The sequence below is a fragment of the Ascidiella aspersa genome, chromosome 4 (assembly GCF_963924565.1).
Source record: "Ascidiella aspersa chromosome 4, kaAscAspe10.2, whole genome shotgun sequence".
NCBI lineage: Eukaryota > Metazoa > Chordata > Ascidiacea > Phlebobranchia > Ascidiidae > Ascidiella > Ascidiella aspersa.
In genome coordinates this window covers 30,804,284-30,818,376 of record NC_139450.1, presented here as the reverse complement: position 1 = coordinate 30,818,376, position 14,093 = coordinate 30,804,284, and the positions used below count along the sequence as shown (strand labels likewise).

Here is a 14,093-nt window from a genome sequence, read left to right as displayed (position 1 = left end):
CCAGTTTAAGAACCCCTGCTCTTTAGCCACCAAATTTTGGACTATTTTATAAAATGTTAAAACCGTTTTAGTCGCGTAAATATAAAGTAAATAGGCTGGTACCTTGAAAATAAATATTGAAACTTTTACCGCAATACGGGTTTCAGACGTAGCTTACAACCTCAAGGTTATCTTTAAATTTCAATCGGAAATTTTGTTATATAATATAACTAAAATGCATAACGAACCGTCGCTTTTACTTGAAAATTCCTAAGGGTCATCGAATATTTGTTTTTTTATAGATACGTGGACAACAGCGTCGTAAGACGACAACACTGTTGTCAGTGTTAGTAGCTGGTAAATTGTCCTAAGGCGAAAAATGTCGTTTTCTAGCGATTTGGTGTACAAAGTCATAGATGTCTTGCATGTGGACGAATGCAGAGAACTAGTGAGAAGAGCTGGGGTCGAGGAAGATTCGATACAAAAGCATTTCAATTCTGCAGAGGAGAAATATGACCTGGCCAAGGCTTGGCTTAAAGCTAAACCAGGTGATTTATGTGCGACGCTTTTTTCATATAATAAATAATCTTGTCTCATACATCATGCATGGCAGAATGCTATGTCGGCCAAAAATCAGCGGAAAAGCCAAATAAATTGGTGCAAAAAATGTATGAAAAAATTAAAAAAAAAACTTTTTTATTTTTTGAAAGGTCCATTTTACAAAAATACTTTCGTTTAGCACCGATCACACCCTGTCATCGGATGGATGCCGATATTACAACTTAGTACCAACTTTAATCCTTATCGGACATATCTTACTGCTTGCCGACCAAACATTTCAATTGTAATATGTGATTTACTTTTATCAGTAAAGCTGATAATAATAAATGCATAGGAACAATAGAAGCAATTATTGAAATATGTTACTAAGACTCAGTGGTTCTCAAACTTTTTTAGCTCGCGGCACACTAAAAATATCTTAACTATTTGGCGGCACACTTTTACCATAACAACAATATAGAATTTTACAACCGCCTTTACCACACGATAAAATGTATGTAAATTTCTCAATATTATTAAATTGTAATGGATAGAGCCTATTTAAGTCGAAAATGCTTGCATGTATGCCCATTGGTAATACAAATAACCTAATTTCCAAAATCACAAAGTTTCGCGTCACACTTGACAATGTATAGTCTAGCGGCATTTAGTTTGGGAATCACTGTACTAAGTGGTGAATTGGTTGTCGTTTTGTGTTACCAGGAAGAACCCCAGAGGAATTTTACCAACTTGCTGCAAAGTTCTTTGAGGGTCGTTTTCCTTCACTCGCCGAGCTAAAAGGTAAGAGAGATTCTCAACACGCTACCAACTTCTTTGACAATGAAGTAATGCGCACGTGACTATTTGTAAAGCCATATTTGCTGTATCGAATGAGCGTCACGTTTTCACAGAAATGCGCCCACAAATAGTCGAACACTCATTGTGTTCTCATACCAGTCAAACCAAGCTAGTTTCAAGCGATGTTTAAGATACATTTAAAACAGTTGGTAAAGGGTAAGGGACATGTATTCAGTTTTCAGTTGCAGACAGTTTCATTCTTTAATTGCTTCAAATCTTTAATAAACTTTGTTAATTGAATTTTGATATTGTTAAGCTAAAACTGCTGATTGAGGCGTAGTATGTCAGTGTCTGTAAAGTATAAACGGCAGACAACTGAATGGTTTCCATTTTGGATTGTACACAGTTCGAAACCTATTCTCACTTGGCTAAAACAAACCTGTTAACGCTCAAGGGCACGTTTGTCCTTATTATAGATTATTGTTTTTTACTAAAACTTTAAACATATTGCAAAATCATTTGTGAGTAAAGTACTGGCAGATACAGAAAGGGCTAAATAACGTTATACCCTGACGAGAAAAAAATAGCCATACTTTTTTAAATACACTTACTATTGTCACCGGTGTTTGTAGTCAAATGTGGAACTTGAATGAAGTACAATAAATTTAAGCAATCTGTGATAGATTTGTCATGAGCGAAAAACAATTGTCGCGTGCTTGTAGTTTGTTGGTAAAAACCTGAGTTTAGAAGCATAACTACTCTGACGGCAGACAAATTTGTGTCGAGGGTAACAATATCCTGTTTCAAGGTTATTTTATCAGGCTGACACTTTCTTTTTGGAGGGACCTTTACCGCGTAACCGCTACAAAAATATTTCTATACCTATGTTTTTTTACAGTTATACGACTTGATAAAAGGTGGATAAATAAGGATAAAAAGGGTGGATAAATAAGATCTGATCATTTCGATTCCGCCCCAAGCGTCAAGTCTGTTTTTTTAGGAAAACGTCCACGCATGGATCACCATAATATGCTTGAGCAACTGCAGCTTCAGCTGAGGGAAATAGCGGAAGAGGTGACCAAAATCCCGGCTCTGTGCGAGACAGAAAAGGCGATTGACCCCGTGTCTTTACAAGTGATGCAGGGTGTCAACGAGGTCGAATTTGAAACCGATGACGAACGCAAACAGCGTTGGGGCCTTTTCGAGGACCCCAGCGAGGTCCATTACGAACGCTGTCAGGAGTTCTACGAGCAGACGACCAAAGTGGACATTAAGATGGACCAGCTGTTCAAATCAGCCGCTGAATCAGCTGACAAGCGGCAGGTCTTTGACGGCGAGGCGGCGCGAAAGCAAAGGCGCTGCGTGTCGGCGGTTGGCCAAGCCGGAATCGGCAAGACTACCTTGAGCAAGATGCTGGTAAGAGAGGTGCTGGACAAGGTGCTGCTGCTAGGCGTGCAGTTTATATTTTACCTGGCCGTACGCGCTATCGACTTCGCGTCCAAAGTCACTTTTTACGAGTTTCTGCAGCTGTCTGTTGGGCTTAACCCAGGCGTCCAGTTTAAGGTGTTTCGCGTTATTAATCAGTCCAGTGTGCTTCTGGTATTTGACGGCCTGGACGAAGCAGGCGCGAATCTGTGCGAGCTAAACTACGAGCGTGGTAAGAAGCTGGACCCCGACGCTAAGCGTTCTGCTGGAGTTTGGATGTTAGCTCTTTTAAACGGCGACCTGTGGCCAGACGCCTATAAGCTGATAACTTCGCGACCTCGCGTGCTCATGAACATGTGGCGCAACTTCGCGCCCGCCTTTATCGTAAAGGTGCTGGGCCTGAGTAAGAGCTCACAGGAGAGCTTGGCTAAACAGGTCGCTGGCGAGCACTTCACCGAGGTCTGGAAGCTGCTAAAAAAACAGCCAGGACTATCTGCACTCTGCTTTGTACCAGTCAACTGTATCCTAACAGCCCACTGCTTGAGCGAGGATATTGCCTCTGGAGAGGTAAGAAGCATAACCACAATGACTGAAGTGATGCTGAACTGTCTCCAACGGATGCTGATCAAGATAAGGGAAGAGAACTCGGACGACAGATCGCAGTGTTGCTTATCTGGCATCTCGCGTCTCGCCTATGCCGGCCTTACCTCGGAACCTCGACGCGTGGTATTTAGCGACAGCGACATTGACGAGTATGGCGTCTCTGCGGCCACAACCAAGCTATTTCTCGACACTAAGAACTCGCGCCTAACGCGCCGTGTGCGCATCATGGACGGCGGCTACGGCCTGGGCAAAACCAGCAACTTCTCCCATCTCACCTGGCAGGAGTTCTTCGCCGCCCTTCACTTAATGGTCTTCGCCGATCTTGGACAGTTAAACAGGGCTCTAAAGGCGCATATGAAAGACGGTAGGCTGGAAGTTGTGCTGCGCTTCGCCTTCGGCATATGCAACGGCTACAGCTTTGCACGTCTCAAGGACTTCAAGTTCTTTCTAGACGCAATTCAGAGCGACGAGGTTCAGCGAAAAAAGAAGAAAGCCCTCCTGGAAATGGCCGGCAAGTTGGCGGAGAAATCCCGCAACTCAATAATCACTATTTCCTCCTGGGCGTACGAGTCAGCTGACGACGAGGTCACTGCTAGGCTGATGCGTTTTTTCCCAGAGCGTCTGATTCTGGATGGCACCTTCCTGCCCAATGACGTGTCCAGTTTTGGACGGATGCTGCTCAAGTCGCCCAAGCTGCACCGCATGGAGATCAGACGCGTGGCCAAGTGGCGCCAGGACGGCCTGGAGCGGCTCCTGGATGACGTCACGACTGCAATGCTGGTGAACAAGTCGGTAAGCTTTTAAAAGTCGTGGATAACTTCGTTTGGGTTGAACAAGCGTCGCGATCAAAGTTTATTTTTAGCGTTAAAAACATGATGCGAATATGTGGTTTAAGATATTGGTCGACAAACACCGATCCGCGGTACTGGTCCGTAAATTCATACTTTATCAAAAAGCCTGGGGTGCTTAATAATCTAATAACCGAAAAAAGTCCAATGAAAAACATTTTGTTAGAAACTCAATATTGTCAAATCTTTTTTTAATAGGTCATTTATCAAGTACAGAAGTTTCATAAAACGGGCCTCAAAAGCAAAATTGGCCACTACCCATATATCCTATAGCATTATATACCATGTCGGTTTCAATTCGAAATGCGTTCACAGCTGAAAGTGGATCTTCTATTTCTCGGCGATTTTCCTTTGACGGACGAAGTGGTAAAAAGGCTGCCAGCGCTGATCGTAGGATGTCAGCACTTGGCTCTTCAAAACTGCAAAATCTCAACTTTTCAGATTGAAACGGTCATGGAAAGCGTTCGTAGGCGAAATGACAAGGTAAGGCAGTTAAAATTAAATTCATTTATTGCAACTGTACGGCTATAAATCCACTTTTCGACAATGTAAAGGATAGCTTTTACACCACTTAACTGAATCCATAACAGCATGACATTAAAGCTAGTTGTAACTTCATCAGTGCAAAGCACCAGTGTTGTAAACAAGCCATTTTGAAATGACTTGAGCCTTAGTCAAGCCTCTAATTTTTTATAGTCATCCAACCTTTTTATAGTTTAATAACAGGGGCGTTTATACAAACGCACATCTATAGCATTTTGGTGGTATGCTCTGTAATAATGTAGGCATACATCAGCCAAGTACTCTACAAAATTAGGTTTTGCAAGTGGCTTGAATATCTAAATCATTGGATATTAACTTGGCTAAACTGTAGCCTATAGGTATTTCAAGAGTTAATTGTGAAGGATTTACTGACCTTAAGTGCTTTATATTCGTTTGTTGACACCGATGTTGCTCATAAAATGATTAAACAAAAACTGATTGCAATTGGTAAACGTACCGTTTTTGTCCGAAATATTATTGCAATCAAAATAATTTATTTAAATTAGGTGCGTAAAGCTTTTTTAGAAGTCCAATGACATGTATTTCCATTTTAAAGAAGACTTTTACTGATGTCTGACAAGTTGAAAACGAAAGTATACTTAGTTTAGATTTGAGTTATTTTGCAAATGACTTCGCAAGGGACCTTGTCTACAATCTTGGGCGAATGCCAAATTGTATTTTTTGCCTATTTTAAGTAAACGAACAAACTTTTCGCGTTTTGATTAAATTGGTATATGTCTATTGTCTACTCAAGACGTAGCCCATTTTGACTTCGTCTCATCACACTTTCGATTTTGTTTTGGCAACCTGAATCGGACTCCAGCCATAAGACCGAGATAAGAACAACACCAACGTCAGAATAAAACACAGTTCGGATAAGGCCAAAATAGTTATTATACCTAATAGTATTAGCACCGTCTAAATCGGAATAAGTCCTAAATCCGTCAAAAATCCGGTGCGAAAACAGCGGCTCCCTGACGGCGCCGGTCAGACTAGGGCGTCCAAACGTAGTCACCAAACCGGCCGATACCAGACCGATGGCCCCCGATCGTCCCATACCCTCTACCCACAGGTTCGGGCGCTATTTTGGCCATTTGGGTCTAATTTCGATAAAGTTAGACCGTATTCCGATGAATTTAGGACTAATTCCGACAGGTTTATGTCTTATTCAGACGATAAGCAGGGACGTCGGTGCGATTTAAGGGCAAGGGGGGCGACATTTTTGGTAAGGGCAACATAGACAGCAGACAGGCGTAGCGACCCGAAATATTTGGGGTTCCGGGTGTACTCCCCCGGAAAAAATTTTGCGGCCACGCCCTCTAGATTGGCTTAAAATGATACCAAAAATGTTTTAACAAATGTCAACCATGTCATTTTACGAATTTTTTTGCATTTTGCTGTAGCTTTCCGTAGAAAACATTTTTCATGAAAAGGGCACTTTTGCCCCCCTTGCCACAGCAAAGGGTAGGAGGGGCGCTTGCTTTTGTGATGTCACGCGCTTTGACGTAACTTTTTGACGTCACGTCGGATAAAATAATTCATGCCCCATCCCCTAACAAAAATCCTGGGTCGGCGCCGGCTTAAAATCCGTTAAATACGTTGTTGTAACCCTTACAGTTGGAACGCTTGATCATCACCGACCAGCATATAGACGAGCTTGGCTTCAAAGCGATCGCTTCTGGTCTCCACAATGCAAAACGAGTGGGTTTGCGCCAAACCGGCATGTCAACGGAGGGCTGCTTGCACGTCGCTGAAGCCTGTGGCCAACTCAGCGAACCGGTAAATTGTCGCAAGGTTGCACTTGTATCAGTCGAATTCTAGAGTTATTTGAGCGTGTCGTTTGTGCCGCCCTTGTAGATAGACTTGGACAACTAGATAATTCTAGTTTTCTAATTCCATAAATTAGGGCAAAATGCGGCTAATTCTAATTCTAACCTAATTTGTGAACTGCTTGTGTGCTCTAATCCTATAGTTATAATCTAATTTGGATTTTACCAAAAATGCTACTTTGATTAAATGTAATTCTAGTTCAAATTTTAGTTTTTTTTTTTAAGTTTTTTAAGAATTTAGTAATTCTAATCCTAATCTAATTTGAGAGAACTAAGATAACCTAATTCGAATTCGAATCTAGTTTAAAAAACTGAAATGATCTAATTTTATTTCGAATCTTAACTAATTTTTAAAAGCTAAAATAAATCTAGTTGTCCAACTCTGTTTGTCGGCGTCCGAGTTTTTCGTAAAGGCGATAAGGATTTCGAACGTATTTGTTCTTGTCGTTAAGATTCAGAAAGGCATAACATATCTGCAAACTCTACCTTTTAAACAAAATATGATCAAACTTTTGCAAAACACCAGCTCGATTCGTCATCTAAATATATTTCAAAACTTTATTCCCAAACTAAACCTGTAGATAGTCAGTGAACCAAGGCTACGTCTTTTATGCCTTACGTGTTTAATATTTCAGTAGGCGGTCGCTCCCTTTTGAGCTGTACAATGAAAATTTATAAATAACTATTGTAAAACCAATAACCTTTAGGGGCGATTTTGCTTTACAAACAATTTAAGCGAGTCCTGCTGGTTTTACATTAAGTTTTTGTTACAGCTTGAACGCCTGCACTTGAAACGAAACCAGTTTGGATTCAAAGAAGTCAAGGATCTATCAAAATGCCTGGGCAATATCAGAACTCTCATCTTGGCCGTGTGCGAACTGAGTGCCAAAGATATGGAGCCATTGGGAAAAGCGCTGGAAAAATTACCACTGCGGGTAATATAACAAAACAACAAGTTGAAGTAGAATAATCAGTGTTGTAAACAAGTCATTTTGAGTCAAGTTAAATCCGAGTTAAGTCATCTTTTAAAGAAGTTGGGTCCCAGTCAAGTCATAATTAAAGCGAAGTCAACTAAAAGTCAAGTCCTTGTAATAAAAATTAAACGTTAAACTATGAGAATTGGGAACTTGTCCGATTATGAGCAGTAGTTTAACTGAAAATTAACACTAAACACAATATATAGCTAGAAAATTGTTTTACGTACAAAACTTTAGATAAATAGCCCAATTTTGTAATGAAAAATGCTTAATGAAAGCGCTTTATTTTAACTGAAGTCACTGTCAAAAGACTTAAGTCAAGTAAAGTCATATTGTCCAAAAAGACTTGAGTCAGGCCCAACTTATTTAAAACAGTGTCTTAAGTGCACTTAAATCAAGTCATTGAATTAAGTCATTACAACACTGACAATAATTAATAGAACTTTATATCTTTGTATCAGGGAGTCGAACCGGAACCGAACCGGAACATTATGAACCGGTTTTGGGTCAATTTTGTCCGAACCGTAACCGAACCAGAACCGTTTTTTTTGTAAGATTTTAAGGAGCCGAACCGTAACCGAACCTGAAACGGTATTTATAAGATTTTAAGGAGCCTCACCGGAACTGAACCGAATAATTTGAAAGTACCTGAACCTTAACCGAACCCGAACCTGTAAATAAAAGCGGTTCACTCCAGCCTGACGTCTTCTATTTTACAGAGTCAAGTTACACCATGTTCGAAATTTTATGAAAAATATATGAATATTGAATAAGTAAAACGTTGATTTTTTAATATTTAGATATTTCAATAAGGAGTTGCTGGGTTTTTTATACTTTACGTAACTTAGATTAAATGACCTAAACCTTGCATATATTTCAATCAAAGCCGTGGTTCACAATTTGTTGCACTTTTTGTTAACATCTCTACGTGTTACAAAACCTTAAACTTTGCCAAAATAAGCGCGTCGTTATTCGTCCTCTTGTAGAATCGGATGGAGAAATTGGAATTGGATTGCAACCCGATAGGCACACAGGGCGCAAAATACCTCGCCCCTGGAATGGGAAAGGTCAACGAACTGGTTCTGGACGATTGTGATATCGGGGATGACGGGATTGAGATGATTGCCAAGGTTCTCGCCGGCCAAAAAGACAAAGAGTTCATGGTGATTTTACAGATTTGGTTTAAATTAAGAACTTAAAGTTCTATGAAAAGATGCACACACAGCTCAGTTGGTAGAGCGATGGTCCCGGTATGACCAGAGGTCGTGAGTTCGAACCTCACCACAGGGTAGTTGTTTTTGATTCGGTGAAGGCTTTTGGTGTACAAGTTAAAGTTGTAATACCCATTAAGCTTTGTTGTTTGTAAAACATATTATTTCCAGCCTCCAATCCCTAATTGCGCCAAGCACCTGGGCACTATCGCAATACCACTATAAAAAATATTGCCGTTTCCGCACTATTCTTCAATTTTTTTAGAAGCACGAAAACTCGAAAACTGTTTTGTCCCGAGTCAGTTTCCGGTTATCGAACGTAGATATACTTTTTGGAATAATTGGTTGAGGTTGTAGTAAGACATAATAAGAATATCAAAGCCCATACAGGAATAGGTATCATTTTGAACGTTTCGAATAACTCTCTATTCATTTTCAACATAGTAAGAAGGCACAGGTTGTAAAAACGTATATTTGTTCCAGATGAACCGACTGAGTCTGAAGTACAACAGTTGCGGAGACGAGGCAGCGTCCAGTTTGGCCAAGGCGCTGACTTTCGTCAAAAGTTTGGAAATCGACCACTGCGCCGTGACGACCAGAGGAGCGCAGAAACTGAGCAAATCTCTCGCGAAGCTTAAGAAACCGGTATGCAAATAGGATCGTACCGCAGACCTTTTCAATAGGAATTTTGCGGCTTCTAATATACACCCACCTTCAATCTAATTTTAGTATATCGACGACAGGTTTGCTCGAAGGGCGAAAGGTGTGTCACGTTTATTTGTTCTTTAAAGTGTGGATTGACGCGAAGGAGTGAATGTATGCGTGTCAACAACAGGGACGGCTCAGGCGTTGAACCAGAGCATGCAACCCACGTATCTTTAAATTAAAAGTTTTTACAATTTGATGCAAATACACGCAATAGAGTTCAAGAGCTGAATTATTTGCTTTCGTCGAGACGTCTTATTCTATTATAATTTTTATTGTAGATAAAACATTAAGGTAAATTTAACACTGTTTTTGTTATATACCCTTGCCAAAAAACATTCGACAGAAGGCTAAGTTAAAATAAAACTTCATTAATTTATACATTTTAACTGCCATTTTATAAATGTTTGCTTTTTGTGCAGAATCTGATGATGCCTATTAAGTATTAATAAGGCGAAATATATATTTCTGTCAAATTTTAAGAAATTATTTTATGTTTTATACCTGTTTTTATAAACAGTCTTAAGATCATCCATTAATTTAATATTATTTTGCTGCAGTTGTTATGTCACACTAAGAACCGAAAAGCAGTATCGTTAAATAACGCTTGGCACCTTATCAGAAGATGATTTGTCACTCTTAAGTATTTCCGTGTTTCGACGAAGGTGTAATGTTGTTTTCGCATACTCTCGCTAGATGGAGCTGTTGAGCATCAGCAACAACCGAATCGAATCAGAGGGAGGAAAGGCTTTGCTCAAGTGTGTCGGCAAAATAAAGAAACTAGAGATGTCAAACTGCGGGGTGGAAGGCGGTCGCTTGTTCGACAAAAAGAATCCCTTTGACAAACTGAAAAGCCCTGTAAGTGTTTCGTATAGGGTATTTCCGCTATAGGGTATTTCCACAAAGGAGAGCTCATAAATGTAACGCTACTTTTTTCATCAGTTTTTTCTCAAGTTAGCAAAACATATATCATTGGTAAAAATTAACAGAAAATTTTTCCTTGTGTATTTTAATTGTTTTGCTTAGTGTGAGCTGTTTACTTTAAAAGGCGATTTTGCATTTTTTAATTTTTACAAGAATATTCGGCCTTTTTGTAGTTAATGTATAACTGACACTGCCTGTTTTGTGCGGGAAATATATGAAACATTTCTGCTATTTTAAAGAATATTTTTGCGTTGTATAGTCTTTGTTTTACCAAGCAGTGTAAATATTCATTAAATTTTGCACTGTTGGTTTTCTTCTGCGCGGGTCACATTGAAAGTGAACACAGCATTTTTGTATTGCTTCTTCAAAGCAAAAAGATGTCACGATATGCTTTCCAGATGGAATCACTAGATTTGTCGATGAATCAAATCTGCCAAGAGGATGCCTCTATTTTGTTTGACAACCTTCAAAAGGTTGAAAACCTGCATTTGTGCCAGTGCGATCTTAAAGCGGGCATAGTGAGAAAATTCAACACTCGTCCGCAGAACAGTGAGCAACAGGTAAACAGCATCAACGTCACAATAAAACACAGTTCGAAATTAAACCAAAATATGACTAATACCTAATAGTCGTAATACCATGTAAATCGAAACAAGCCGTAAACCCGCCGAAAGGAAGCGAGTCGAGAAACAACCGCTGCTCTCTGAGCCTGCATAGCTCAGTTGGTAGAGCGACGGTCCCGGCTTGACCGGAGGTCGTGAGTTCGAACCTCACTGCAGGCTAGTTGTTTTTCTAGCCTGCCCTGCTTGCATCATAGATCAACAGATTTGGTGAGTCCGTAAGGGCTTTCGGTGTACTAATTATACGTAAGCCGTAATCGTTGGTCAAAAAGCAACTTCAGAAGGGCTAGATCTCAGTTATTAACACACATTTGTGTTCATGTTTCATTGAATACATTATTCTCTCCTAATCATTTCAACCCTAATCCATTTTCTAAGCCCACCAATGACCAAATATTAAGCGTAAGTAGCCTATGAAAGTATAACAGCGAATCTTTGGCGACGCAATTCTCATTACTGAACTTTTTGAAAGGGAAAAAACTTAAAATCTTTCTTATAAGTTCAAATTTAATTGACAAGAGCCATATTTTCGTTTTACTTCTCAAATATCCCTAAATTTTGAAGAAATTATTCTTAGAACCAATTTTAAAATATCTAACAGTATTAAAATACTGCAATAGACGACCTAATCAAGTCAAACGGCGGCCGAGTTATTGTCGTTTAGTTTGCCAATATTACCAAGGCGTGTTTTAAATATATCATATTTTAATATATTAGAACTATTTTTTTAAATATATATATATTTTTAAAACATTATAATTTATATATATAACAACAATTTGCAAAGCAGGACAAAAAATACAGTGCCTAAACAGCGGCGCCCTAGCGGCGTCATTCAAACTAGAGTGTCCAAACGTCACCAAAGCGCCCGTGTCAGGTCCCCGACTGTCCCATAACATCTTCCTACAGTTTCAGGCTTTATGTTGGCTATTTAGGCTTTATATCAATGAATTTATTACCTATTCCGACAGACTTATGCCTTGTTTTTTTTAAGCATTCCAATGTAGTACGTTTGTAAGTGACAAGAACTATATAGGCCTTTGGTGAATTAAAAACTCACTTGTTGGTTTTACAAACGGTTAAGGTTTGAAAACTTGCAATTAGCAAGGTTTATGAACGTTAAACTTAGTTACGAATTACTTGTTTTTAAGCGTTGCAATCAGTACTTTGAAGTATTTTGTATAAATTTATTTAAGCACAGCCATTTCTGTGGTACAGGTTAGTTTCATTGGCAGATAGTCCTGCAACGGTTTAATATTATTTTTTCACTGTGCTTTATCATTATTAAGTTTCTTTAATATTAAAATTTTATGTTTTCAACAGTGCTTTGTTAGCGGCATCAAGTGGCAAGGAAAACTGGATCTTTCGACCATAGAAAAATAAACAAAAACATTTTGATCACGACTACTGCCACCCCTGTTGACAATAAACTTGTATAGCTCTACATGCAGCTGTACGGAATTACATACACCAACGGTCACAAAATATAAGGAATTTGTTTTTGCTGAGCTCGTAAATGCAGCTTATTACCTACACCTACACCACTGGTCACAAAATACAACAACTTTTTTTTATTTTTACGCGTTCTACGAAATTGCTTCACGAGTCAAACTTTATTTATGAAATAATGCAGACCAACAGTTGCAAATTTTCAATTATACATTCTAAATGAGCCTTTTAAAGGCCATGTTCGTTCCACCACCTTGCCTATATTGACCTTCAAGGTTGCATTTATTTTCACATTCCCACACTGTGATGACCCACATATCTTTTTTATCGATTTTTTTAAGATTTCATACTGTAGTTTAAGTTGTCGCTTTAGTGAGTTTTTTTTATTTAGCTATAAGCACGTTTACTGTTCGCTTTTAAGCTAAGTCTGTCACAAAGTGAGGGTGACATTATTATCTGTCCAATTTCGTCTGTAGTTAACGCAAAGGTTAAATACAAATTTCTTTGTTTTGTTTGCCACCTATATAATAGCGTGGTGCTTAAAGTTTAAGCCCGATAAAAGAATCAAAACGTATAAATCCTTCCTACGAACTTAGTGTAATACTATTATTTATATTTTTTTGTTTAACGGTATTATGCATGAACTAAGATCAAGTAATCTGTATTTCAAGTTATTGTTATGATGCGTTTTGCGATGTTATTTTTACCCGTTCTAGATTTCGTGATGCCATACTATTTCAACTACAAGTTGAAATATTAAATGTATTTAGAAATAACAAATGCTTGTTTTTTTCATTCAGGATATCGTTTTTTTTGTAGTCTTAATTAACCTGTTATATCGCTGAACAAAACGACTGTATAAACAAAATACAGCTCCACAGGAAAAAGCTGTAAAATTGCAGTGCAAAAATACCTTACCTGTCCACAGATTCATCAAATAAAAAGTATTTGCCTTATTAAAGTCAATATTTAAATTTTATTGTGGTAAAATTAGAACGAAAGAGTCTATCATTCAAACCTATCTACGCGTAATTCCATGAAGAACCAAATCACGGGTTCTTAAACTGAGGGTAGCCAGTTTATTTTAACTAAAAAAATGACGTCATAGCTTGTTTTATAATTTGCTGTTAACCGATGTGAATACATAGTAGACATGAGCGCGCAAACTTTTGCCATCCTACACTGATACACGAATTTGCCTTTGGTTTTAGATTTTTATGCAAAAGGTATTAAAACGTACGAATCTACTACTGTATAGTGGAGACGATTTTGCCTTTTCTAAATTTAAATTAATTGTTTCGTCACTTGAATCATTGTTAAAGTTGTCCAGCAATTCACAATTGTGACCTAGCACTAGCAGCTTGTAATGAGCCTCGTAGAAGATATTCGTTTTTAAAACGAAAAGTAGGCAGTAAATATCAATGTGTTTGAAAAGAGTGGAACAATTCTTTACTGCTGGTCGATCCAATGCTGGTACGTCTTGTTTGCCAATATTTTGCAATACAGTATACGCTATTTTAACAACAATAGTCTTAATTTTGATGCCGACAATTCAATGGAAGAAATGTTTGCCACAGTTAAAAAACTGGCATCTGATTGCGACAAGGTTTTACTTTTACCCTCAAACTTTGCCAGTTTGATG

The 14,093-nt window shown here is 38.6% G+C and overlaps 1 protein-coding gene and 1 non-coding gene across 3 annotated transcripts; both read left to right on the top strand.

Moving 5' to 3' along the window:
- The first annotated feature begins 290 nt into the window (after positions 1–290).
- Positions 291–13,444, top strand: LOC146157453 (NACHT, LRR and PYD domains-containing protein 3-like). 2 transcript variants are annotated; one of them, XM_083387508.1, is made up of 11 exons: positions 291–527; positions 1,243–1,320; positions 2,318–4,137; positions 4,509–4,676; positions 6,354–6,515; positions 7,339–7,500; positions 8,529–8,705; positions 9,237–9,398; positions 10,155–10,316; positions 10,781–10,942; positions 12,326–13,444. In XM_083387508.1, the coding sequence occupies exons 1-11, from the start codon at positions 359–361 to the stop codon at positions 12,383–12,385; spliced, it is 3,282 nt and encodes a 1,093-aa protein (XP_083243634.1). In that variant the 5' UTR covers positions 291–358; the 3' UTR covers positions 12,386–13,444. The 2 variants fall into 2 exon arrangements, with proteins under 2 accessions (XP_083243634.1, XP_083243633.1); XM_083387507.1 differs by lacking the exon at positions 12,326–13,444 and having other exon boundaries at positions 10,781–11,965.
- Positions 11,090–11,164, top strand: Trnaa-ggc (transfer RNA alanine (anticodon GGC)). Its single transcript has one exon. It is a non-coding gene; the product is annotated as a tRNA-Ala (tRNA).
- Positions 13,445–14,093: the final 649 nt, after the last annotated feature.

Coding starts and splice junctions, on each gene's coding strand:
- LOC146157453 (XM_083387507.1), top strand. CDS start 359: ATGTCGTTTTCTAGCGATTTGGTGTACAAAGTCATAGATGTCTTGCAT. Junction 4,677..6,353: donor TTCGTAGGCGAAATGACAAG/GTAAGGCAGTTA, acceptor TAACCCTTACAG/TTGGAACGCTTGATCATCAC. Junction 10,317..10,780: donor TTGACAAACTGAAAAGCCCT/GTAAGTGTTTCG, acceptor TATGCTTTCCAG/ATGGAATCACTAGATTTGTC.